This window comes from Fringilla coelebs (genome assembly GCF_963513975.1).
Source record: "Fringilla coelebs genome assembly, chromosome: 6".
Classification (NCBI taxonomy): Eukaryota; Metazoa; Chordata; class Aves; order Passeriformes; family Fringillidae; genus Fringilla; species Fringilla coelebs.
The window spans coordinates 60,649,588-60,677,362 of record NC_140034.1 but is presented as its reverse complement, the minus strand read 5'-3'; the positions used below and the strand labels follow the sequence as shown (position 1 = coordinate 60,677,362).

Sequence of the window (27,775 nt, the reverse complement as noted above, 5' to 3'; positions counted from 1 at the left end):
ATACATATAAATGAATGCCAAGCGGTGGATTAGCTCACAGTGTTCTGTTCTGTTTGAAGAGACCACTCCCAAAGCCGTCTGGGTTCAAAACTCACTTTCTTTATTTCACTGTGGTGGAGGTGATGATGGAGATTTGTCTGCAGGGAACAATGGGAATACCACCAAAGCAACTTTTACAGCACTCACCACAGCAGCTCCTGAGATAACCCCAGCACCTACAGTACTTCTCTGTAGGAAGAAGGTTTTCAGATCTTCGCCAGACACGATTTCAGAAGATGAGAGCAAAAGGCATCAGGCTTCATGAAGAATTCTTGAAGGTTATCCCTTGTAAGTAATTGATTCACGTTACATATTTGAAATTCTAATGAAGTGGCAGTGTAGTAATGAGGAAGAGGTTGTCATCGGGTTGTCATTTATCTCAAGCAGAAAGCAGTGACTCTGGGTGGAATTTGTCAAGTCTGTGTGAAGAAATGCCAGCCCCATTTGTGGTTGGTGCAGCAAGGCTGCAGATTTTATGGTTTGTAGTGTAACTTGGGGAGTCCACAGCAGTGTAAGTGTAGGATTAGGACCGTGGCTATAATATAAGTACTTGTAAAACATTTTGTGAGAGCATAGTATTGAAAATTGGCATGTTTCAAAAAGGGAACAATGCTAAACCTGTGTTTTCCCGAAAAATAACTTGGCAATGTGCTGATTAACAACTTGTGCCACAGAATCCAAACTTAACAGGTAACTCCTGGTACTAAAGACTTCTTCAGACCAGGATTTACCTTTCATGAGATGCTTTAACATTTTGGAAACACTGGGAATCCTGAGTAGAGGCTGCTTGAGTCTGTATGGGTGTTCTCATCGACACCGTTATTATTTTGAATTTATCAGCTTATTCTTGAGGATGTAGTGCCCTGTCATGATACTTGTTTTTCTTTACTGCAGGACTGTAATTAAAAAGGTTTTCAAAACCTTTCTGCATCAGCCAAACAAGACAATGGTACAAAAGAAGTTAGAAAAGGAATTGTAAGTGTTACAGAAAATGCGGGGTTTGTAGAGACACATTAAATACGTTGGTTTATGTGAGTGTGGCTATGCTCAGATATTATCAATTTAATATCTAAGCACAAATTCAAAATCATGAGGGCTTGAGGAACAGTTAAAATTGCATGTGTTTCCCAATATGGCACACTTAGGGCAGTGGAAAACTCTTTCAGCACTTTTAATGTGTTCTCTCTCTTTTTCAGGAGCCAGGGAGATGAAGGACTTATCTCCCTCATCTCAAAACTCCCTTTGCTGCTATTTTTTTTCTTTTTCCTTCAAATGTTCACATATCCATGTTAATTAATTTCTAATCTAATTAAAAATAAATTGTTTTAGATAATTCCTCATAGTTTGTTTGGTTTTTCCCCTTGGTGTGGAAGTGTGAGAGTTAAGTGTAAGACCAGAGAATGCTGTAAGTGTCTTAGATCCTCCACTTTCTTTTTGGTTTCTTTGATTTGATTGCCTTTCTTTTGTGACTAGGCCAAATTTTCAAATGCTGTCTCTTAAACAGAACATCAAATTGCCATTTAAATTCCACCTGGCTTGCAGGGTAGGAGTGGGTATTGACTATATTCTCTGCTTTGTTTTTGTTCTTGAACAGAAACCACTGTTAGACAATGACCATTCCTCTTTCAAGGTAGGCTGAATTGCAAGGCTTCAGCATTGCAGGTGTATTTTAAATGCCTGTATCATTATTTCTTTAATAATGAACATGCTGTTAAAGAGCTGGTACTTGAAAATTATATCTCTAGAAAGAATTTGAACATATCCGTTTTCTGCCTTCCTTAAAAATTACTTTTGATGGTGTGGTTATAATGTGTAAATGTGACTTGTGTAATAATGTGAAGCTATTTTCAGCCCTAGAAACACAAATAAGGCTTTCCTTTAAGAAAGTTTTGAGAGCTCTTTATTGTGAATACCTACAAAGCATTTTCATAAGTCATGTAATGGTATTTATAGATACTCAATGTTAAATGATTAATTTTAGTAACGAAAGTTTTTATGTTTCATTGATTTATTTTATATATTTTATTATTTTATTTTATTTTAGAGGACTTCGTAGAATTTACAGTATCCCAGAGAACAGACAATTATTTTTAGTTAATTTTCATAGAAGAAAAGTGTTTCAAGTGCCTTTTGTGTTTGACTGTATTGCAAAGCACTTTTAATATTTCCTCATTATGCTGACTGCTAAAATAATATTCTCTGCCTGTTGTTTGCAGTATGGTAAATGTGTGGTTTGGGCATTGTGATTTAAGCACAGTCCTGCAAATTGTTAATTTGGGGTGGGGCTGGAAAAAGGTAATTCCAGATTAAAATATAGTGGTGGCAGATTGATGAGGATTAGCCTAATTGTCCACATGAAAACTCAGGTCGTTCCATTTCTGTATATTTTTAACTATATATTTACAGGACATAACTATAGGCTGAACTTGTTGTTTCTTTCCTCTAATTTTGATCATAAACAACTAATTTGGATTTAGAACTTAACCTTTAATGTTCTTACTCTGAATCCATGCTTCAGCTAAGGCTAGTCTTTAAATGCTCACTGGTGTGTTGAAGGCCTTGTTATACTTTACCTACTTCTGGTCTTTGATGATTTTTTACACATCTGCTCCTGTTTGAAGAACTGAAAAGAAAGCAATTTGTTCTCAGCGGGCACAGATCCATTTTTAACCATTTTAACCAAACATGAGTCACCTGTTTTTCCCCCAGGGACACTGTCAGGTGAAATTGCTTCTGTGCCAAGCAACATTATCAGATGAACTCCTGTGGTGTGTCCAAGCTCTCTATTGAAATCAGTGGGTTCTCACCTGCCCGTTAGCATCGGGAAGGTGGTCCAGAATTTTTGTTCATCTGCTTCTTTGAAAGCCTTGCCCAGATCCCCAGACCCACTGTTTGCCCAAATTGTTGTTTAGTAGCTCTCCCAGCCACAGACATTCCCCCTGAAGTTTTTATCCAGTTACTTCCCAGCTATTCTTTTACAAATTAAGCAGGGGAAGGCCTTTGGGAAGGTATATATGGGAAGTGCCAAAAACCTAAAAGGAATGAAGTGCAAATAATTGCACCTACTTGATTTAGATGCTGCTTTTTTCCCCCCAGACATGGAAACTTAATTATATGCATAATCACTCCTGGTCTTCATGCTAAAAACAAGCTAGTAGTTAAACAAGCTTGTTGTTAAAAATAAAATAAATTGGGATAAAAAACTGAATCCATAAGATGAAAGCAACATCACAGCCTTATTTTTATGTCATTTAAAAGGCATTTCAAATAGGCACATGTGAAGACCACCCCTTTAGTTTTGGTGCAGCTCCTGTAACCTGTTTTTGCAGATAAGGAAGCAAATTTTATTGGCCAGCAAAGGAAATTAAACTAAACCTGCAAACTCATATTTAGGGGAGGCGATGGAACAAAACCCTTGCATGTGCAGTGCCTGACACTAAGGGCTGCGTGCCCAAACCTGTTGCCACCAAGGAAGAATGAATGTCCTGAGTTCCCATCACTTTTCCAAAGGAAAAATGCATGTGCCCAGTATTTGCCTGCAGATGCTGGACCAGGTGGGTGATCCTACAGCACTGAGGTGCCATTGGCATTGTCTGAAGTGTTGCATAATGCGCCTGGTACAGTTTCTGTCTGTATCTATCTTAGGTATTTACAAGGCACCTATCACCTTGGTACCTAAGCAGTTTGAGAAATGCACCCACCCCAGGAGGGATGATGAGATATACAGACAGAGGCGAGGTCCAGAGCAGCAGAGGCAGGGCCCGGGAAGCTCCCCCGCTGTGTTCCCGCTGTTGTTGGGCTCCTGGCCCTCTTGTTGTGGCCAAGGGACATCTCCACCCACCTGTCTGTCAGCAGGAAGAGACGGTGCCTGCCCCAGCCCTCCCGTGCAGCTCCGCTGGTGGGCAGTCTGAAAAGGAAAGATAATGGAAAAGGCAACGATCCGGTAGCAGAGGTGAAACAGGAATGGTGGGATTTCAAAAGGAGGGCTTCTTAAAGAGCAGCACATCTCAGGGGAGGGATCAGCTGCCAGTCCAAGTGGCAGGTAAGGCACAACACAGGCATAAATCTCAAATGTTCTTCAGTGACCAAAAGTTAAAGAAATACTTCCAATGTCTCTAAAGTTTGTGTATATCCAAAGCCCTGCTCTGTTCTTGGCCTCTGTCTCAGTCCTCTACCCCTGCAGCTGAATCAACCATTCAGTAATTCTCTGTGTATCTCAACCCAGTAATTGCTACAATCCTAAAAATGCCTAATGACCGACACAAAGGATTCTCAGTGGTAATGAACGTTGTTGTGCAAAGAATAGCACGGAATAGCAGTGCTCCAAAATAATGGACATATTCATGTACCTAAAGGCTGGAATAAACTTGGCTTTGATCAGCATGCTCAGGGCAGGATGGGGCAAACCACAGCTCCCCCCTGCAGGCACCCCTGGAGCAGCTCTCCTGTGGCCTCCAGGAGCACCTGCTGATCCACCACGTCAGACCAGGCTCTGTGTCAGCCCAGGGAAGTCACCTGGATAGGCAGCAGGAACAGAGAATCTGTCTGGCAGATTCTGCTCCTCTGCAGAAACAGAGAACCTATTCAACAGGAGAGAAAGGGAGATAGCCAGGACTTTGGTGGAGGCTCACCAGTTCCTATTGCATGGACCCCCTCAATACCAGATCTCTTTTTTTCCCCTTAAACGCAGCACAGTCACTGAGGTAAAACAAAAAACAGCCTTCAGAAACCTGTGAATCCCAGGGGGCTTTTGGAAATAGCTGCATAGTACCCACAGTGATCAAACACTAAAGCTGAAGTGCAGTGGGTGACTGGCTTCCAGATGTTTCTGCTCCCTTTAGCACATTTGCATGCTCCTCCCCAAGTCCCTTCCTCAGCCATTTAAGGTTTGATATGGAAGTCCTGTCTCAGCAGAGCAAGGGAAGTGAGGTTAGGAACATGAACCTTGGAGGCTGCAGAACTGATGGCTGCTCTCACTTGGTATAAAGATACCTGTAAAAGACAGAAGTGACCTGTTTTGCCTGTAAATCATATCTATCACCGAGAGCAAAATGCTGCATGTAGGAATGGTGTGTCAGGTAGAAATTGCTAGAAAGATCAGGGAATCTGACCTCTTCCCTTTGCTTCACACCCAAGGAAGCCAGCTGTGCTTCTTTGTACCCACTCTATTTAAAGCTTGAAAAGAAAGAGACTTCTTTTTTTTTTTTTAAAGCAAATTAACAACAAGGTGAGGTCAGCCATGTTGGTGCATGGTTTGATCCATGGCCAATTTTGACTTCACAGTTGTACTGGCCTCTCTCTTTCTCTTTTTTTGGAAGTGGCCCCTTTTCTAAGGAGTTAAAGGCAGTTAGTTGAGGTCACTCTGTCAGCTGTTGAAACATAAGGACAGTTTCTGGCCAAACCCAGTTTTGCAGTGCCCCTGCTGTGCCTGGCACACCTCTCCCACAGCCCCAGCCTAGGCACCGGTGTAACCAACCTGACCAAGGTCTTCCCAGAATTCAGGGTGACTTTTGGTCACCAAGGAATGGATTTCTTGGGCAGAGACTCACATGTTCATCCAGGTGATGTCAGCCAGTGGCCTCCAGGCAATTTTCCCATGATTGCTCCTTAGTGAAGGAAAGTTTGTGGAAGGCCATGCCTGTAACACACCCTTGGTTCCCCATGCCCATGGCAATGTCCCAAAAGCTTCCAGAAACCAGAGTTGCTGAGAGATGCTGAACACCTTGTTACAAATAATAACAGTGATGGTTGTTCCTCCTTCTCATTGCCAGCCAAGTTTACCAACCTGACCTAAAGCCTGTGCATGTATTCATTATTCAGAAGTATTCGCCAAGAGTTTCCGCAATTAACCTCCTGCCCAGGGGTTTTCACAGACTCTTTGCCTTTTTGTCATTTGTGTCATTGGTCACCGATTGCCAGATGCTGTTCTTTCAGCTCTGAAAGGCTGAAAAGACTGATTGGGAGAATGGCAAGTGGTAACATTTCATAGGATGTAAGAAATTTAGCAAAAATTTATTTTTGTGATTTTTCAGATAAATTTTTCTTTACAAGCCTCTGGCAAATGTGTAGACATGCACAAATAACAAAAGTGTTCTGGTCCCCCTGAGTCTGAACAAATTAGACAATGATGCCATTTACAGAAGTATTCATAAATCAGTGTTGAGTTTGGAGGTTTTTGATTTTGTTTTGCTTCTGTTTTTGACTTCTAGTATAGCTTGGTTCTACTACTTACCAGTTGTTAGGTGGGCTCTGTTTAGAACACTTGCCAGCTAAATGGGGTTTTTAAATATGGGGTATTTTCTGTTGACATGTCAGAAGAAATGCCAAGACATTCAGTATGACCAGTGGCTCTACCAGAATGAGTATTTATGATCCCTTACCTCACTCCAATTCCACAGACTTTAACTGAAGTGTGTGTTTGCTTTGTGTGGTAAAATTAGGTCCCCTGTTTTTTTGGTTTGTTTTTTTTTTCATGTGTACTCAAATAGGAAAATGCTGAGAAATCATTTCATGATCCTACACTGTAGTTGTTAAGAGAGCTTTGCTAATGAAGGAATGCAGCTATGGCTGTATTAGACAAAGCAGGAGAAGAATTGCCATGGAAGAAGCAGTTCTTAGTTAGGTTGTTATATAGTCCCTTTCAAATCTCCATGGAGTGGAAGAGCCAATGATTGCATGACAGTTTGTCCCTAGAATTCATTTCCATAAGGAGCTCATGCCTTTTTACAAATACAATTTCATCCTCACTTTCCATAAAACATGCAACTGGACAGTCCAGCCAGACGCAGAGAGAATATGAATACTTTGAATGTGAATACTTTGAAGTAGTGAATATGCTAAATGCACGAATAATATCCATTATTTTAGCACTTAAAAGTCATCATTCAATGAAGTCACACAGAATCCCTTTTAGAGCACCATAATATTGCAGGCACATGGGTGTAGAAATAATGAGTACCACACTGTGGTAGACAGGGATTGAGATATAGGAGGAGGGATCCTTGGGTCTGTCAGAAAAAGCTTTTCATTTCATTATATTTCACATAAAATAATTTTTTAATGAAAAATCAAACAAAACCCTGCCCTGATTCATAAACAGAACCAAAAGTATGGTTTAACATGACCTCAGCAACACCTTGCAGATATAAGCTTACGGCTTCCACTGAGGTCTGCAGAGCAGTATTTCAAAAAGCAGAAATTAATCCTTAAAAACCAAAAACCAAAAAGCTTTTTTCTATGCTGGGATGCCAGAGAGTAGGCACGGCACTGATCTGGCCCTCAGGCCGCTGCCGTGTCAGCAGCAGCAGCCTGGTTGGGTCACAACCCTACCGAGAGCAGTGCTTCTCTCAGCTGTCCCTTGCCTGAGCGTGGGGAATGCTGGGCTTTGGGCTTTGGGCTTTGTGCTGCCTCCTTCAGCCACACTGCTCCAGGGTGATTTCTCATGACCAAATTGGCTCCCTTCAAAAATAAATTAAAAAAAAAAAAGAAGCGGACTCATTATTTTAATCTGAAGAAACAGCATGTGTACAGAGTCCTGGCCACAGCCTCAACGTAATGCAGAGAGGTGCAGGACCAGAGCTGGGCAGATCACACTCCATTGTGAGCTGGCGATTCCTGTGGGTGCAAAAGCCTGAGCCTTTCCTGCTCTTTGGGAGGGCATTTTTCTCTAGAGTTGCCATGGGGGAAGCGTTTGCACCCAGATTTCCACCACGCACCCTCAGGCAAGGGAAGAGGTAGCCAGGGGAGGGCAAAACTCAGTTCATTTGCAGGAGACAAAGAGATCCCGGTGAGCAATGCCCTCAGATAGCATTTCCTACTGTTTGGAGAAGAGAGCAAGGAAAATCTGGCAAATGTTGGGAGGGCATTGCTCACGGGATAATCCCACGGACGGCCACCGTCGCGCTGCAGCAGTTATTTGGGAGAGATTTTGGGTGGGGTGACGTGAGACGTCGGACAAAAGTGAAGATAGCCAGCAGTGCTTCAGAGCAACAAAGGGCTGCCCTCAGCCAGTGGTGGAACACATCTGGCACCCCAGGAAGCTCAATTGGACCCTTGGCCCTGAGCTCGTCCCAGGGATTTCTGACTGACACCACTGCAGTGCATAGGTGAGCTTCTCGCTAGGTTCACTGACATTTCCTGTCACAGTCACGCTGAGGGGAATTTGGTAGCTCCTGCCTTGGGATGCAGCATGGCTGTGTGTGTTCTGGGTACAGGACAGTGTGCACTGAGACCAAAAGTGCTTAATGACGCCAATTACCACGTGCCCAATGCAGTCACTAAACTTTAGTCCGCCCTTCCGTTTGCCCAAACACATACACTCTGGCTTCCCAACTGGCTTATTTCTATGTGTTGTCCAATGCATGTAGATACCTCCATCTGCCTGGCCTCAGATACAGTGGTTGTTGCTCCTCTATTTGATTGCCAGATGTCACTGGGGAGCAAGATGGGGAGGTTCCTGGATCCTCGGGGCAAGCCAGCCATCACCGAGGGAGCTCGCTGTCCACGCCGGCCGAAGAACAGGAATCCTCGGTGCCTGCCTCTGACGAAGACTCGCCAGCCAGGACCACAGAGAGCTGGCAGTGGCCGCTGTCCTCATCTGAAACGCACAGCAACGTTGGGGAGGATTTTGAGGGATTTCAAACGCCGGCGCGGACTCCAGAGTGCACCATGGACATACAGTCTCCCGGGGATCAGTCACTCAGTAGGACTCCTCAGTTTGAAAGTGACTCTCCTGAGGAGGAGGGAAATGATGAGATGAATGAAGAGCGCTGCGGTGTTGAGCCTGTCCCTAGGGATCGGGGTTGGAGAGGGCAGCCCCAGCTAACAGAGGGAGAGAAGCTGTTGATGGAAACCAACAGTAGGATTGTGCAGCTGCTGGAAAATATCAAGAGGGAGCATGCACAGTCCATGGGTCTCATGTCCCAGTCCATGGGCCGTATGGAGCTGCAGCTGGGCATTGTGGCTACCTCCACAAGAGCCATCCATAACTACCTGTCAGAGATTTTAGCTTTCCTCAAGCAGCCGAGGACACAGGTCCTCGAAACACGCATCTCCCAAAGAGCCACCCCCCATGTCGAGTTGACGTGTGCCTCGACATGGACTGGTGAGGACGCAGTGGCATCCTCCACTGTGTGCTTACCAGGGGCCGAAGGGACGAGCGACTCTCGCGACCCGCCGCAGGCCACCCTGCCTTGTCGCAGTGGCCGGCTGCAGAGAGCCATAACCGAGAGGGCCTCGCTGCCCATGCCTCCACGCCAGGCAAAAGGGGGAGGGAAGAAAAAATAACCACTCCATAGGATTTTTAGAGTTTTTTTTAATGTGCCTGTCCTTTTAATTCTTAGCCATAAGGCCATCGGTGGCAGAGTTCAACCATTTCCTACATTGGCTAACATTGTATTCTGGCTGACTAGATTAGTCTAACATTTTGTAGTTTATATTTGCACTGTTAACGATGTGTGCTGCTGGTATTTGAAGAACATTTGCCTCTGTTCTTTCACTTTAACTTCATACGAGCATTTTTTTACTCTGTGCCAGGCATTCATTGCTTTTCTTACAAATACAAGTCATTTCTTGAGGCAGCTGTTTTTTGAGTTTTCTTTCTCCATTATCCCACCCCTCTGAGCAAGCACTCGGGACATGGTGGTAAGTATAGAGGTCTTGGCAATACTCGCCTCCCAAACTGTGTTCGATCAGTCTTTGCCTGGTGTTTCTGGCATGCCAGCCTGAGGTGTTGGGGTATAGCCTGTACTGGATCATGACCATTCTTATCCTCTGTGGGTCTCACCAGCTCACTTCCTAAGACCCTCGGTGGAGCTAATCCACATGTCTTGGCTATGTCGTACAATAAGTAATGTTGCCAGGATCATACCTCATATTTCTCTTTTTGGGGGCTGTGTAGTGATGTGCCACCAGATCTATCTGGGCACCTGACTCTCGTTTTCAAAGTTCATTTGATGATGGATCTGGTGGCTTGATGGGCAGCATTATACTTTTTCCTCTGAGAGAGTCTGGGTATTCGGAACAGGAGTCACTAAGCAATGTGTTCTATGGGGATAAGAGCCATCTCCTGCAACAAATCTATTAGGAGGAGACTGTCCCCTGTAATTATCACAGATATTAATTATTAAAGAAAAAGAAAAAAAAAAAAAGGCAACTTGCCTGGCAGCCAGACCTCTTGAGAATGTAAAGTCATGACATGCTGTTGGGTACTGTGCTACTCTGTCCGTGATTTAAGAGCTTTTCATCAGAGACGAGACCTGCATCTTGATAAAACAGAAGTACTTTCTGTGCCTTTAGGCCATCCAATTTCCTGAGGGCTGGCACCCTGAGCAGGGCACGGGTCCCATTGGTAACCCAACAGGGCAGATGGAAACGCACTTTGGCAATAAATTACTTTATATCTGTTGGTGCTGCCTCTCTCGGGGGAATTTAATATAGTGGCATTCAAATTGCTATATGCATGCAGAGGCATCAGACTGGCTTTTACATGTGGTATCCCTGACAGTTCTTCGGAAGGATGCTGCTCCCAGGAGGCCCTGGAGCAGTGGGGACAGATTCTCACAGGTGTAGCATGGCTCCTGTGTTTGACTCTCAACACGCCGTTGCGACTTCTCGGGAAGGTGCAGAGCAGTTTCTATGGAAAATGCCAGGGAATAATCATAGGCTTAAAAATCCTCTTCTGTGACTACAACTGAGCCATGCTCTTTGGTTAGTGAGATGTAGACTCTTCTTCCCTGTCTTCCAGTGAGGCTGAGGTCATTCAGGGCAAAGCAGATCAGAGTTTGCTACTCTACCAGCCAGCCACAAACTTCTCCTGTAAAAGTGTGCGTGCGTGTGTGCTTGTGGCTGTATTCTGCTAAATGACTGGTTCAAGGAGGAAATGCAGCTTGCATGGCCAATCTCCAGTGTAGGCTTTTCCCGCATTCCTTCCTTTTGACCTTCATCCAGCTGCATTCCTTTTAACAATCCCATTGGAGGCAGGCTTCTTTGGGCCACTCTGTCAACACACCTCACAGCAGGTGCCAATTTTTGCATCCATTTTTTTGACTTTTTTCTCTCTCTTTTGTCAGGATTATTTGTAAAGTTCTCCTCAGAGAATTTCCAGCACAAGCTTGTGAGCTTCCCCTCTTGTTGGTATGAGGAATGCGTGCTGTAGAGTATTTGAGCTCACAAGAAGACTGAGAGGAGAGCTAATTAGTGAGCCTGACAAATTATTCCAGTAGGAGTATATTTGGAGCGTGTGGTTTGGATGCAGGAGGGGTTTGCACTCTGATGCTGTGGAGACAAACAGCTCGAGGCACAGGCGAGTGACGGTTTGGCCCAACATGTCTTCTTTCTCTGGGATGAGTCTAAGTGAGGCTAGCTGTGGTTCAGCCAGTCCATTTCCTTGGCCAAAAGAGCACGTTTGATAGGGCACTGAGGATGTTTTTGTTTCACGTCGTGCTTTCACTCCGGCAGGGTGGGGCAGTCGTGGCCAGACGTTCAGATTTTGACATTTCCCACAGGACCCGCCATGTAGCTGCTGCCATTTAGGATCAGTCTCCATGTTCTGGCTGCTTCTGTGGCCTCACATTTTTTGTTGTAGTAGCTCCAAAATGACAAGCTCCAATCTACCTTTGCTTTCTGATCCAAAGGCGGTAGAGCAAGAGAAAGAGCTGTGCAGCGCTGCCATTGGAAGTGCCACACAAGGAAGCCCTAAAGAGTTCCTTGCAAAGCAGCTCAAGCTTTAACCTGCCCTCCTCTGCCATTTCCAAGTGCTTTGGCTAAATGTGGCAAATGGGAGCAGCCATAGGGTGAGAAGGACTGAAAACCTCTCTACAGACAAGAAACCTACAATAAACTCACCAAAAAACAAGGGGTTTTTCCCCCTCGTGGAAACAGTAGATGGTTTTAAGAATGGGTGCCAACTGATATTTTGGTCAGATCCAAAATTAGGATCTGACTTCTAGGATTGTCTAGAAAAATCAGTGCAGTTGGAGGGTATGTATGTTTCATCCCCAACAAAAATTTTCATGCTTTTCTAAGTGTCTGTCATGGCCTCATCACTTTTTCCCTGTAGCTTTTTGTTGTCTGAATGGGTATCTGGCTACATGTGTCTGTTTAAAATAAAGGGGATCACTTCTTACGTGGTGTATTTCTATTTCTCATGTGGAGATTTTGAGTGCTTCAGTCCAAGGCTTCCTCCTTTCTGTATCCCAAAGATTAGTTGTTTGGCTTCTGGGATGAGAACAGGGGTAGGAGAGCCTTAAGAGGAAATCTCTGCCCAGTTGAAGCTCTTGGTGATAGATCCCCTTATGAAAAGCCTTATGAAATGTGATGCAAACATGTTTTTTTATTTTTGAATACATGTGACAATTTTAAGATTTTTTTTCCTTTTCTCCTTCCACTGGATGATTTAAACCCCACCAAAAAAAAAAAAAGAAAAAAAAAAGCAGACCATTGAAAAGACTTGAATGCTAACTTCAGTTGAAAAGAAACAACAACACTACTCTTGTGAGACAGTTCTCAGCAGTGTTCAGCTTACTGGTCCTGCTCAGCCTTTCCTTTCCTGCCTGCTCCCTGACCCTCTGTGGCACTGAAATATCCACTTCCAGGACAACCTTCTTCCTAACCCGAAGGCTAAAAGTTCTTCCCTCTCTTCTTCTCGTGTTTAAAATATCATCCTTGCCAGATCTACTGTTTAGAGGGATCAAATGCTCTTTTCCTCCTGCCTTATTCCCATCCATATCAATATCCAGGGCTCTGAGTGTGCTGCTCTCCAGCGAGAGGTAAAATTTGAATCCCTACATACAATGCTTGGGGTACTAACACCAGCTCTAGATCACCAAAACCCTGGGGATTTTTCAAGTCTGCAGTATCCTAATGAAGGAACTATCCTTGTTTGATAAATAATCAATTATTTGGGAGATGGAGCTAATTGCTGAAAAGTAGCATTGCTCTGACTCGAGTTGTGGAAGCCTAGGAGCCAGGCTGAGGTGTTCCACTCACAGAAATGCCACAGGCTATGAAATTAATCCTAGTTTTGGTGAAACTTCAAAGGAAACGACACTAAATTAACATGATACAGACAAGCAAATGCAAAGGAAGGCATAGCAAAGAAAGCTGTTGGTGTGATTCCAGTTTGTATTCTAGTAGAGATTCCAAACTCAAACTCTCCTGGTGGCATTGGCTAGTGATTTAATTTCTCTGTGCCTTGGTTTTGTAGCAGTAGAAGGGGCAAAAAAAGGAGCTGTCAGGCAGTAATTAGTGGCTTATACTGTACTTCAAGGTCTTCCATGTGAGGGAGTAGAATTTTGTATTTAATGCTGATGAACCTTTTTTGTGACCAAAGTTAGAGACGGGGCTAACACCAGCACTCAGCTTTGGAATGTCCTGATTAAACTTGTCCCTGTATTTTGCCATCACTTCATGCAGTAGATCAGAGTCCCAAATCCAAATATTGAAGTTCTCATTCAGATTTGGACTTTGCCTATTTTTGGTCTGCTTCTGACCATGACTAAATGCATTCCCAAACTGTCCAGTTATTAAAAGAAATTTTAAAAATTTCAGAACAGAAATGCAAATAAAAGTTTCATTTAAACAAAGGATGCAGTTAGCAGTGCTAGCCTACGAGTCCAAGAGTGTGAACAAATCAGGATGTTATTATTTAAGGAGCATAGGCATGAAAGAGCACTTCTGGAATACTTGTTATTGTCCAAAATATCACTGAAATTCTGATGACTAAGTACAGTCTGCTTATCTCTATTTGAAACAGTGCTCTACGGATTCATTATTTCTAAAGGTCTTCTTTCCATTTCTATATAGATATTCTCCCTTCACATTTTGAAGGTTTGAAGAAGAGGATTGTTTTTCGAGTCACACTAAGTAAACATTAAATGCATGCAGGCTTAAAACTAAAGCATGCATGTTATGTAGCAGCAATTAAAAGTGCTCGGCTTGCACGACTTATGATGCTCAAGCGTTGCCTTGTTAAAATGCCAAAAAAACTTTTTCTTTGCATTTTTTTGAAAAGTAAATCTCTTCCTTTGACCTTGCAATACTTAACTTTTCCATTTCTTTGAACAAGTGATATTTATTTTACTGAATGCTTTTATATTACAGATAAGGTGGATGAAATAGTGCCAGTTTCCAAGCCATCAAGAATTGCAGACAATGCAACTGTGGACTCCAGAGTGGCAACTATAAAACAGCGGCCTTCTAGTAGATGTTTTCCCTCAGCTACAGATATGAATGTGAGTGGGAGCCACGAAGCACTGCTTTAGTCCTACTAATGTATCTAATTCCTTGATTAAATAATGCCCAATCCTTTGTAAGGGAATAATTGACATTAATACTGTAGCATGTATTAAAAATTAAATGCCAGAACTCTGAAATTGCATCATTCAAGTGCAGAATTCAATCTTACAAAACTTGCAGGTAAAAAAATAACTGGTTTTATTGCATTTTGGGCATACTTTTCCATTACCCGCCTTAAGCTGTTGCCTTGTAAATAATATCAACGCGCTCCACTTACGGCTGCTGTCCTTTCATGAGTGTCTAAACAAAGCCCAGCCTTCCCTTTCTCTCCACCTCCTCCCCAGAAATAACCCCAGATTTAATATTTTCCATAAGAATTCTCAGTGAAAGGGGTAATGGATGAGCCATTATTTCCACATGGGAGAGACTTTCATGCTTTAATGCTGTTGGGGTTTCTGTTTGCTCTTTTGTAGTCCATGTATGAGAGACAGGGTATTGCTGTGATGACACCCACTGTCCCAGGGAGCCCTCAAGGTCCTTTTCTGGGTATACCTCGGGGTACAATGAGAAGACAAAAATCTATAGGTAAAATGCCTCTCTTGTATGGTTGTGTTCATTAATAGCATATTTTTAATAACTTTCGTTCTTTCCTAAAGTGTGTTTCTCCGACATCTTTACCCCAGTGAGTGGCTGTTTAATCTTTATACAAAGCTCATGAGAAAAGAACTTTGTGTTTAAGGTGATGTGATTTCCACATTTGGCAAGTATGGAGTTATAATTTGGTTATTTTCTTTAGAATGTTCCCTCTAACAAGGACCAAAAAAAAAAAAAATCAGCACAAGCCTTTTGCAAAACATTAGGGCAAAATATGATCCTTTTTTTTTCCTTGTTATTGAGGTGAAAGCTTTGTAATGCTGTGTAGTTTACAAAGAAATCCTGTTGATCAAGTGAACTAAAATTCACCTTTTTTTTTCATTTCAAATGATAGCAATAGATGTTTTTACAACAAAGTAATAAAGAACAGACAACATTTGGTCTTTCTTTGTTCTTGTTAGTAAACTTTGCAGTGACTTTTATCAATTTAGAAATGCATTATGCTGATATAAAATTAGCATCCAAACTATCCCAGTATTATCCAGTTTATTTATGTTAAAAGCCATATTTGTAATGATATAATGCCATCTTTTGATATGCAACATTATGTATAGATCCCCAACAGGATCTATACAGTCCCTTTGCTAAATTTCAATTGCATCTTAAAAATTCATTAAGTTTCTGAGTTTTTTTTATTATATGCATTTGTAGAGTACTAGAGCAAGGCAGAAGCGTCTCCTCTGTGCAGAATATCTTCCCTGTTCAATAGTTTTCAAAGAAAATGTGCTTTTCTACAGCAACCTTGCTGATACAAAAACCCCAAACATTTGCCTATGCATCAGTTTAATTAAAATTCCATAACGTCATTTTCAATCCCGGCACCTGGGATGTCCAACAGGAAAGAATGATTATGGTAGGAATCAACCTAAAGGCCTCTTTTGGAATTTTGCATACTCCCCATGCCATGGGGAGTGCACCCTGGAATTTTGGGTCGGATGGAGAAATAGTACAGCGTGAGGGTTCCCAGTGGATGTGGCAGTATTTTAAAAGCACTCTCTGATTTTTCAGGAATAACGGAGGAAGAGCGGCAGTTTCTGGCCCCTCCTATGCTGAAGTTTACCAGGAGTCTTTCAATGCCTGACACCTCTGAAGATATCCCACCACCACCACAGTCCTTACCTCCCTCACCACCACCACCTTCCCCCTCTCTGTACAACTCCCCCAAATCTCTGACATCCCGGAGCTACGGAACGATCAAACCTCCATTTAACCAGAATTCAGGTGCAAAAATCTCTTTGGTTAGGCCCGAGAGCGTGGGGACAATGATAAGGGACAAAGGGATCTATTACCGGCGGGAGTTGGACCGGTACTCCCTGGACTCGGAAGACCTGTACAACCGGAGTGCCGCAGCTCAGGCCAATTTCAGGAGCAAGAGGGGCCAGATGCCGGAAAACCCCTATTCCGAGGTCGGGAAGATTGCCAGCAAAGCTGTTTACGTGCCGGCCAAGCCAGCCAGGAGGAAGGGGATGCTGGTGAAACAATCCAACGTGGAGGACAGTCCAGAAAAGACCTGCTCTATTCCAATCCCAACCATCATCGTCAAAGAGCCATCCACCAGCAGCAGCGGGAAAAGCAGCCAAGGGAGCAGCATGGAGATCGATCCTCAGTCTTCAGAGCAGCCCGGCCAGCTCAGGCCTGATGACAGCTTGGGAGTCAGCAGTCCGTTCGCTGCAGCCATCGCAGGGGCTGTGAGGGACAGGGAAAAGAGGCTGGAGGCGAGGCGCAATTCCCCAGCCTTCCTCTCCACAGACCTGGGAGATGAGGATGTTGGATTAACCCCACCAACACCACGGATGAGGCAGTCCAAGTTCACCGAGGAGGCAATGTTCAGCAGCGAGGATGGTTTCAGACAGCTCATGTCGCCATCTCCGATCCCCACCCCCAGGGAGCCCGAAAACCTTTTTAACAGCAGCGAGCCCAGCAGCCAGAGCGACTCAAGGACTTTGAACGCTCCATCCAAAACGAAAGGCACTGACAACAGTATGGTGGCAGCCAAGCCCACGAGTGCTCCCGGCTCGGATAGCTATGTCCACCCGGTCACAGGGAAGCTGTTGGATCCAAACTCTCCACTTGCCCTCGCGCTCTCTGCCAGGGACAGAGCCATGAAAGAGCAGACACAGCAGATTCCAGGCAAAGGGGACGCAGTCAAAACCGACCTTAACAAACCGCTTTACATCGACACCAAGCTGAGACCCAACATGGAAACGACTTTTCCTGTTACTGCCACTGTCACCAGGCAAAATACCCGCGGCCTGTTGAGACGGCAAGAGACTGAGAACAAGTATGAGATGGATGCAGGGAAAGAAAAGAAAGCTGAGGAGAAGAAAAACATGTTGATAAACATTGTGGATACCTCACAGCAAAAATCAGCTGGCTTGTTGATGGTGCACACAGTGGATACGGCAAAGTCAGATGATATGCCCGAGGATGAGGAGGAAAAGGGAGCTGAGATGGAGCCAAGCCCTGAGAACTCCCCACCGGAGAGGCCGGAGGGCAGCGAGGAAGCGGAGAGCGAGCTGAGCGTCCCTGCCGCACCCGAGCCCCCAGCTTCTCCCTGCAAAACCATCGTGGCCGCCAGCTCTGTGGATGACCCCGTCATCCTGCCTTTCCGCATCCCCCCACCGCCCCTGGCCTCAGTGGACATCGATGAGGAGTTCCTGTTCACTGAGCCGCTGCCCCCTCCCTTGGAGTTTGCCAACAGCTTCGACATCCCCGATGACCGCGCAGTGCCCGGCTCGGCACTGACAGACCTGATGGCACAGAGGAAGAACGGCACCCCTTCGCCCAGCCAGCCAGCAAACTCCTTGGATGGCAAAAAGCAAGTGGGTCTCTCAAACTGTTTGCCTGCATCCTTCCTGCCACCCCCCGACAGCTTCGACAACGTCGCCGACTCTGGGATCGAGGAGGTTGACAGTCGCAGCAGCAGTGACCATCACCTAGAGACAACCAGCACTATCTCAACAGTGTCCAGCATCTCTACCTTATCCTCGGAAGGGGGGGAGAACGTGGATACTTGTACAGTCTATGCAGATGGGCAAACATTTCTGGTGGACAAACCCCCAGTACCTCCTAAGCCAAAAATGAAGCCCATAATCAACAAAAGCAATGCACTTTACAAGGACGCGCTGATTGAGGAAACTGTAGACAGCTTTGTGATCCCTCCTCCCGCTCCGCCCCCACCTCCCATCAGTGCCCAGCCCAACCTGGCGAAAGCTGTCCCCCAAAGGACATCCAAGCTTTGGGGGGACGTGCCGGAGGTGAAAAGCCCGATTCTCTCAGGCCCCAAGGCTAATGTCATTAGTGAATTGAACTCAATACTCCAGCAAATGAACAGAGAGAAATCCTCAAAGCCAGGGGAGGGATTGGAGTCACCGACTGGAACGAAAACTGCGAGTCTCAGTACAAGGTAAAAGTAATTAACCAAATCATTTTCCAAAAAGGCTTGATCTTTTTTGCTAACTTCTTCTGCAAATCACATAGATAAAAGAAGAGTGTACTCTGTATTTGCTTAACAAATAATCTGTGTCAAACAAGAATTTCTTACGCTGTCAACTTTTATGTTGCCTGCGTGATAGGACAGGAGCTTTCTCAGCCTTCAACTTCAAGGTTTGCACATACCTTTCTGTTGTTTTGATGTGAATTTGTTAGGTTTCTCTTTAATTTTTTTCTCTCTTAATTTTTTTTTTCTCTTTAGTTTCTTCCCTTTTAAAATGGGGTGATAATTTATTTTTTCTTCAGTCCCATGAGGTATTTTGGCTTCAAACAGGTAAAAAGTGTTTTTGCCAAGGGTTGCTTTGCATTCACTGTGTGGTCTCATTTGATTCATGCTGAGACCTTTCCTAATCTACTTAATCATAAAGTATTTCAGAGAATTGCTCATTAAAATCACTTTGCACTGTCCATGTTATTACTAAACCATATCTGTATAGAATGTGGACATAATATCCTGAAAACCACAATTATTAAAAAGAGAAAGCTAATTTTGTATGTTTCATTAGGAGACTGAGGTACTTCTTCTTGCAAAACCACCATGCTGGCTTAGATTTTTTTTAAAAAGGTGCCACCTAAGTCAATTTTATTAGAATTATTCTGGTGGTTAATAAATAGCATCAGCTTTGGAAAGCTGATGTACTTAGCAAGCATGAAGATAATTTGTTTTTAAGGAAAGGGCGTCTCTGCTGATTGCAAAGATTGCTCATTCAGAAAACAGTGTGATCCACAGCCTCAGCATCACACAGTTAGATATTATTTCCTGCAGGATGGAAGTCATCAAACTGGTGACAGTGAGGGAATTCAATTTTTAGAACTGAGAAATGGGAATAAAACACAGAAATTTTGGAATTCCTCTCAGTGGCTCTTGATTAAACGGAGAAGAAATTGAGTTGGGTCTGCAGGAAAAGCCTTCATACATGAAAAAAATCCACATTATTTTTGCTAGATGTGGATCATGTTTCTTGTTAAGCCCCATGAACATGTTGTCTATAGCTTCATGTGTATAACATTATTTATCAGCTTTTATTTTTAAACTGAAAGGCATTTCCAGGTTACAGTGGAGATCTTTATCATCCCTATTTTATTAGAAAATAACCGAGGGTACCGACTACAATGCACTATAAATATGTAGAAGTACTCTCATTACTGAGAGCAAAATGAAAAGTAGAAGTAAATGGAAATATTTTTTCTGTGAAAATACATTTTTAAAGGTATAAAGGGTGGGAAAAACTTGAAAAATTATAGCACTTCACTAGAGAAAAGCAAACTGTTATGTAAGCAGAAGTAGCCCCATATGTTACCTTTTAGAGGAAGAGCTGACTTAGTGTTACAAACGTATGTTGGTTTTTTTCTGTCCTTGAGGTTTTTTAATTTTTCTTACTCAGCTTTGGCAAATTGCTACACCTTCATGGTAGAATACAGAGGCTCAACTGCAGGGGGGGGAAACCCCACCCAAAGCTTTTCAATGGGGCTGAAATCCTGCTTCTTCCCTGAAAAGTAAACACAAACACCCATCTTTGCAAGCTGGAGAGAGGATCTGGGATGTACCTGAGCCAAAAGAGCTATGAGGGGATAAATGGGATAAGGTGGCAGAGGCAAAGAGCAGCAAAACTCTTGGCTGTCTTTTGACTGTGGGAGAAAATGACACCTCCACAGTGTTCCCAGTGGGAACAGGGGACAAGAGGGCTGGGTTTTCTTTCTTGCCTTTTTCCAAACTGATGTGATTACTTCTTAATATGAGCTGGATTGAAGCTGCTAAAACCACCAGGAAAAGATTTATTTTTTAAGCAAATAATAATCCAGGAGACAGCAGAAGAGAGCCAGCAATCTACAGATGCTGGAACTGTGTTTGAAAAGGTGCTGCAGGCAGAGTCTTTTAATCTCAACCAGGGTAAGGCAGAGAGATGGAAGTGGAGATGTTCACTTGTAGAATCAGAAGCCCCGTGGGTTTTTTTCACTGCTTTTACTCCAGCTTTCTCTCTCTAAAAGTTAAATAAATTACAGCCTTTCTAGCCCAACTGCTCGACTGACACAATTTTTTTACAAAGCTGTCAAATATTATGACCAAGGATTACCACCTTGTGAAAATTTCAAGTGTAAAACTCATGTTTAAATTTCAAAGGTAAAATTCCTGGAGTTCCTTGATGTTTTTTCTCCCCTTATACTCTAAAGCTTATGACAACCAATTGTTGATCTTGCAGCCCTTCCCTGTGAGGTAGCATTAGAAAGGAACCAAGGAATTTTGGCTCACAAAAAGCAGAGATTATGCTAAATTAAAGAACAACTCGTTAGCTCTGCAAACAGAGCAGTGATAATAAGTGGGCCTGTTCCTATCCTTCAGCCAAGGAGAAGGATTGGGAAGGGTTATAAATAGGAACAGCATTCACAGGCTCGCTTGGGCGGTGTTCGCAGCACAGGCAGCCTGATGAAATTAAAAATATGTATCTGCTTATGGGGACACACATGAAATTATAGGCCAGATTGGAATCCTAAATCCCACTAGAAATTCTCCTTGTGCAGCCAGTAGATGTAAAACTGTGGTTCACCGAAGGCAATTGCCCTGTTAGGGTGGCACAGGGGGGAATTAAACTACAGACAGTTGGGTAATGACTGGCTGCAGTAACCCCTAAAAACATCTTCTTTGTGTGTTTTCGATAAATGGGGATTAGGAAGAGATCATTCTATGGTCCTGAGCAGCATTTCTGAATTATTACGTTGAAACCACCCTAAACTTGCTTTTATTCTCTGCATCTTGGTTTATCAGTCATTTTCCATGGTGTATTTATAGTTTTCCTGTGGTTCTTATGGAGACACCGAGCTTCAAGATTTTTAAATAGAGCATGGAAACGCTTGGCTGGAAACCATCTGCTCCTCCATCCTCAGTGGTAGTGGCCAGCCTGTGGGATAGGAAAAAGGAGCCCAGCAGGAGAAGGGAAAAGAGGAAGAAGTGAGAGAATACCCTTGCTTGCTTTTTACTAACTGCAATGTAATTAAAGGGTTTGATCACAAGGTTCAGGAAGAGAGCTCCAGATCCTACTCCCAGTTTTGGCCAACACTTACTTTGAGGAATTATGGCCATCAGTTGTGGTGACAGAGGTTTATCTGGTTTATCCATGTCCTCCTGCAGGCGAGGAGGACAGGATGTGTCAACCACAATAAATGCAGCGGTGCTATAAATCCACTTGAGAGACCCCTAGCTTTTATAGGCAGCTGATGAAAGCAGGGGGAGAAGAGCAGAGCAGGGCTTTCACTGGGAGAGAGGAGGAGTGTTTGTTCTGTCTGTGCCCCTGCAGTCCTGCAGCAACACGACCATCAGGAGGCAGCCCCTGAGATCCAGGGCCTAAGGCAGTGTGGCTGAGGCAGGATAAACCTGGGGCCTGCCAGGGACAGACAGCTCAGCCCCCAGGGAGCACAGCATCCTCCCTCCCTCGTGCCTCTGGAGCACTGCTAAGGAGTAATGAACAGCCGCTCCTGCCGCTGTCCACCAGCACCACGCCAAAATGATCCACGGCTTGGCCAGAGGGAGAAACAGTTCTAGTTTTTCTGGTTTTGCCCAGCTGTGTTTGCACAATCCCATGGCCTCTGGGGCACACTGGCATCACTGCTGGTGGTGGGAAATACTCATGATCAATGTGGGAGTTATGGAGGATGCTATGGAATTGAGTCCTCTAGGAAGAATATCCTGCACTGTGCTGGAATAACAAGTTTTAAAAGAGAAACTGGCCAGTGATTTTGGCCATCAATTAATTTGTTTTTTTATGAGTATTTGGAGAAGTTCCTTTTATTTTTCCACAAGCATGTAAGGGCAGAAGAGAACCTAGTAGTGAGTCCTTTACAGGGTGTGATCCTGTGTTTGGTTTGTGGTAAAGGATGTCTGGGTTTGGCAGAGGATGAAATAAGTGCCTTGACTTTTCACTTGCTGCTCTCCCATTAGACTCATTTCACATTGTTAACTGTTTGCCAGCCAATTTCACAGGATTGCTTGCTTTGTCAGTGATTTCTGCAGCGTTTCAGTCATTCCATTTTGTCATTTTTATTTGCTGTCATGACTGCTGTTGTCAGAGGAGGGCCATGCTGAAGTGCCATGAAGTAAGTGCCAACCATAAAGCATGGACTATTCTGTGTTGTACATTCTGCTGCTTTCTAATGCTCACCCATTATTATTGCATTTCAGTGACTTTGGTGGTGACTGTGTTTCTCACAGTGCAGTGTGGATTAGATCATCCTAATCCAGAAATGGTAGCCATCCTAAAATGGGACCTAGGATGTCATCTCAAGGTGAAATAAAAGCCACATTCATCAGAGGAGTACTCAGAAAATGTGTTGGTAACATGAGCATATAAGACCAGATTCTTCAGGATGTGTCTGAGCACCTAAACAAGGGGCAGGACTTTTCAGATAAGGCCAGATTCTGCCAGAGTTTGGGAGGTGCAGGGGTGGGGAGGGATGATTAATACATTTTTACACACCTGTGTGAGGCTAAAAGTGAAGGCAAACCAGCCTGTGTGGTCGTCTTGTTCTCGAAAGCTGTGGAATTCCCCCCATTCTCCTTCCAGCTTCCCCTTCCCCTGCAGTTATCGAAGCAGAGAGGGCTGAGGCTGCCTCCTGGCCTAGCACTATCCCCTTCCCGCTGCTTTCCAGACATTTCACATGGAAACTCCTGCTCCTGCACAGACAGACTCCCACAGACCTTCCTGACTGTTCCTCTCTGGCAGCAGACACCGAGCAGCTCTCAATTCTTCTCCCCACGATAACGCCCTTGTGAGGAGTTCTGCATCCTGCCAGTCATCATGTCAGCCCTTGTTCTTCACCTGCCCCCAAAATAGACAATTCTTGCCTTACTTTCCTGCCATGCAATTTGCCTCTGAAAACAAAGTAAAAAAACTAAGAGGTGAGCGCAAAGTTTGGGGTTTGTGAGGCTTTAAAGATCTGTAAGAATTTAATTTCTTGCAGCACCCCTAAACAGCTATTTCACTCTTGGTTTTTAAGGTATTTTCGTCTGATACAATGGAAAAGCTGTGTCAGAACCAGCAAGTCTTCTGGAAAGTTCTAGGCTAAAACAGCTCCCAGGAGCTGAGAATAATTTGGGATTTTTATTTTTCCATGGGAGCTGCTGCACTGATTTGCCTCTGATATTAAGTTAACAGTAAATTTGAATCTTGAAAATATAATTTAAAATTTAAAATAATTTTTTGGCTACAAGCTGTGCTGATGGCTGTTATACTTGGAGGCCATGTGGTTGTGACATATAGGTTATATATTTTGATTTTAATATGAAGCAACATAATGGGCACTGCAATCAGTGCAGGCTCACAGCAGCAAATGTTTATAAATTACCACCATATGCTGATTCTAATAGAGCAACATTTATTTAAAATAATTATCGGACTTTTCACCTTTTTTTTAAAATTAAGTTTGGGGTTTGGCAGGTTTAATATGGATTTGACATATTTAGGATAACAGATGATCAAATAAAGCATAAGAAATTGCTCTGATTAAAGATCCGGAAACCCCATAACACAACAAACCCTGCCTGCTCTCCAGCTGGAACCTGCTCCCTCCTTATTGACCAGGCTGCTAACCAACCATAAAATGCAAGACAGATGATGGTTTCAAGGCTGCGTCTGCACCCCAGATCATGTGGGAGATGTCATAAATTATAATTTAGGATGCATAGGAGTTACATAAATATCCGTGGTTTTTTTTTTTTTTTCCCTTAGATTACAATTACAGTGCAGCACAAAAGAATGGAGTTGATATAGCAGGTGGAAAAGGGGGAAAAGAACATGGGAAAATAATCTTGGAGTGAAAGGCATGGAACTGAAAGCCTGGCAGTGCTTCAGCAGACTTCCCTGAGCTTCACCAGGGCTGTGCCCGTGCTGTGAGATCTGAGCATTCACATGGCTATGAATTGAGTTGGTGTTGAAACCTCTGCAATCAGCTAAAAAAATCTCATCGCTATCTCAGAGTTTTGTTTTTATAATCATCAGGCCTGAACCTCTGGCTTGGAAAAAGCAAGATGCTTTCAGTTCTCCTGCTGCTGCTTGCAGCCCTGTGAAGCCAATGTTTTGATCCAGGCTGACAGGAAGCAAAGGACCAGGATGCCTGGGATGCTTTGCTCACCCTGGGTATTCCTGCCCATGGGACTGAGAAAGTTGGGAAACACCAGCCAAGGAATATTTCAAATGAGAGCACAGAGTTTACTTCGGGGGGGGGGGGGTTGTTTCCTCTGTCTTAACATCCTTTCTTTAAAGGAAGAGTGACAATAATTTCCTGAGCAAGGCTGTGCAGGGAGTCTTTAAGAGGAGCAGTCTGAATGAGAAGCAGCAAAAGTGAGTTGCAAAGCACTGAACCTGGAGCTGTCAGTCAAGCAGTAGAAATTATCTTTCATCACCTGGAAGAAAAGAAGGTGTATTTTCATCATCCGTTTGATCTTGCCACAATAGGTGTAAATACAAAACCCTAATTTCTAGTATTTGCAAGACAGGAAAGTTAAGTAGAAGGGTGATTTCAGGTAAAGATCAGGGATTCATTTCCCTATCTATACAAAGCTCATTCTTGCCATCACTAGGATAGCACTACCCCGACCTTTCTCAAAGAAGGCTTATTCTTGGTTTTAAATTATATCATGCCTTAGTAATGAGTGTGAGACTCCTAGTGCTGAGGTAAAGAAGGTGGAAATAACTTGTTCCCCTTGGTTAATAGAATTTAATAGTCTCTTGCCACAGACTTTTTATATGTAAGAATGCTTAGCTCCAGCCTTGGAAAACAATGAGAGCCATTAGGTGCCAAAAACATCACAGGAAACACTCAGAACCTTGCCAAGTATTTCCTTTCTGTGTTAAATTACAAAGCCTTAAGTGCTGGAAGCATTGCTCCTACTGGGTTTTAAGTGAAGTACCAATCTTCCAAAGAGATCCCCTGTTCCCATTGAAATCCATGGAGCAGCCTGTGGGAAATCAGTGGGAATGTTGGTGCGAATTAGATGTGAGTTCTCCCAAAAGTGATTCTCGGTGCTCTTTTCATGACAGGGAGCTTTATTTGAACAAGACCTGCTGAGATGTCAGTGTGGCACAGCTGCGCCTCCCTGGGCTCTGGGTTGGTGTGAAGTGCCAAAGCCCCAGGGGTGACTCAGGGAACACTCTCAGGGCTCTCCACAGGCAGCAGCCAGCCAGGGAATCACTGTCTCCAGCTCAGGGCAGCAGTAGGGGAGAAAGGGATTAATAACCTATTTGCTAGCACTGCCCCATGTTACCATTACCCGGCTTTTCCTTCATCTCCTTGAGTTCTTTTCTGCACAGCACTGCAGAATTAATGCTGTTCTTGATTAATGGAAGCATTTCCATCTGACATCATGCACCCAAGCCATCCTCAGTTCTGCCCAGGCAGGACAGGCCAGGCCTGGGGACAGAGTGGCACTCAAAAACAGAACTCAGAGGGCTTCTGTCAGGGTCTGCACTGGAAGTCTCAGTACAGCATCAGCCACATCATCCTCTGGACTCCGTGGCATTGCTCCCAGGATAAATAAACCCGTCCTTTGGTCTGCAAGTGCTTTAAATTAGTTGTCTGAAGGTTTTCCCAGTTGGCAGGTTATTTCTGAAGTGAAGAATGCTGGAGCTCCAGGCATGCAAGGGCTCTGTGGAGTGTCCTGAAGTGTGCACACTGACCAGCAGGCTCTTCCCATGGGAGTGAGGGCCTTTGATGACATGAAGAGGCCCAAACCTTCTAAATTTGCTTCTGTAGCCAGCAGGCAGAAGCAGAGGGTCGTGTTCCTTCACCCACCCTGTCAGGCTGGGCATCAGAGCGAGCCTCTCAGCGAGGTTCATGCCTGCTTCATTCCTAATTTGAAACTCATTTTCTTTAGGCAGAACTTGACCCCAGCTACATCACCTCCAGTCATGCACAGGAAAAAGAATTTTGTCTCCCTAATTTTGTGGTGAAACTGCCAGAGTAGAATTTCTCTGTGGAAGGAAATAGACACTGAAATGTTTTAGGCACCTTAGAAGAACTGTTTATGAACTAGATAGAACGGGAAAAAGAGCAGCTTGTTCTATAAACTACAAATATTCTTCAAAATTCACTGAGTGAAGCCCAGAAATCCAAAATCCAATGCTCCTGAAACTTTCCACAGCTACAATTATTGGCTATGTTATGCGTAAAACCAGAACTGAAGGATTCCAACCCTCCATGTGGTAAAAGGAAGATCGACTCCTGGTTGTGCTTTGCTGAGAGTACAGAGTTCTCCTGTGCTTGTTCCACTCAGCACTTCTCATTTAACCAGGAGTTAATTTGGGAACAGGTATTAAAAAGGGAGAGAATGTGCTCTGGAAGGTGTTTTTTCCTGGACTGCTCATAAGGTTTTGTCTTTAACTATGGCTTACCATTGGTGCTGGTTTCCTGGGAAAGAGTCAATGATACTAATTTTGTACTTTTAGTTAAAATGTGAAACTCCCCAAGCATTGCCTTGCTGTAATTACCACCTGCAGATGGGGCCATCCTGGTGGCCAGCAGCTCTAACTGTGCCTGTCTGTTTGCCCTTGCAGGAGCACGGAAGTCATGAGTACTGTCTCAGGTACACGAAGTACAACAATCACTTTCACTGTCCGACCCGGAGCCAGCCAGCCGATCACACTGCAGAGCAGGTCCCCAGACTATGACAGCAGGACCTCAGGAGCAAGGCACGCTCCCAGCCCTGTGGTTTCACCAACAGAGATTAATAAAGACATCCTGCCTGCTCCTCTGACTGCTTCTGCTTCAGCCTCATCTCCTTCTCCAACTCTGTCCGATGTATTTAGCCTACCCAGCCAGCCCCCTTCTGGGGACTTATTTGGCTTGACCACAGGGCGCAGCAGGTCTCCTTCTCCCTCCATATTACAACAGCCAATCTCAAATAAGCCTTTTACAACTAAGCCTGTCCACCTGTGGACTAAACCAGATGTGGCAGATTGGTTGGAAAGTCTAAACTTAGGTGAACATAAAGAAACATTTATGGACAATGAAATAGATGGCACACATTTACCAAATCTACAGAAGGAAGATCTGATAGACCTTGGAGTGACTAGAGTTGGGCACAGAATGAACATAGAAAGAGCTTTGAAGCAGCTGCTGGACAGATAAGAATAGCTATCTCGCCTCACAAACTTCTGTTGATAACTAGAGATGGGCTGGTACTGACATACCCCAAATGCCTTGTCTGTCTGCGAGTGCCAGCAAAATTGGGGGGGAGGGGGAAAACAGATGAATTCCTGGTACTCAGGAGATGTAGACTGTCTGCTACATGCCCAAACACAAACCTAAAGATGCTAAAGAAGTGGGGCCATTTTATTTCAAAGCTGTGGGGAGATGTGAGAGAGAG

At 44.0% G+C, this 27,775-nt stretch overlaps 1 protein-coding gene across 1 annotated transcript in view; it reads left to right on the top strand.

Annotated features, from left to right (window-relative positions):
• The window catches only part of SHANK2 (SH3 and multiple ankyrin repeat domains 2), a gene marked incomplete at both ends in the record, with an annotated part of 241,253 nt that extends 213,716 nt beyond the window's left edge, over window positions 1-27,537 (top strand). The window contains 6 exons of the mRNA XM_084208756.1: window positions 8,465-9,297; window positions 10,336-10,387; window positions 14,140-14,270; window positions 14,748-14,859; window positions 15,919-18,334; window positions 26,964-27,537. Of these exons, the coding sequence (XP_084064882.1) occupies window positions 8,465-9,297; window positions 10,336-10,387; window positions 14,140-14,270; window positions 14,748-14,859; window positions 15,919-18,334; window positions 26,964-27,537 (4,118 nt within the window). The remainder of the gene's footprint in view (window positions 1-8,464; window positions 9,298-10,335; window positions 10,388-14,139; window positions 14,271-14,747; window positions 14,860-15,918; window positions 18,335-26,963) is intronic.
• Window positions 27,538-27,775: the final 238 nt, after the last annotated feature.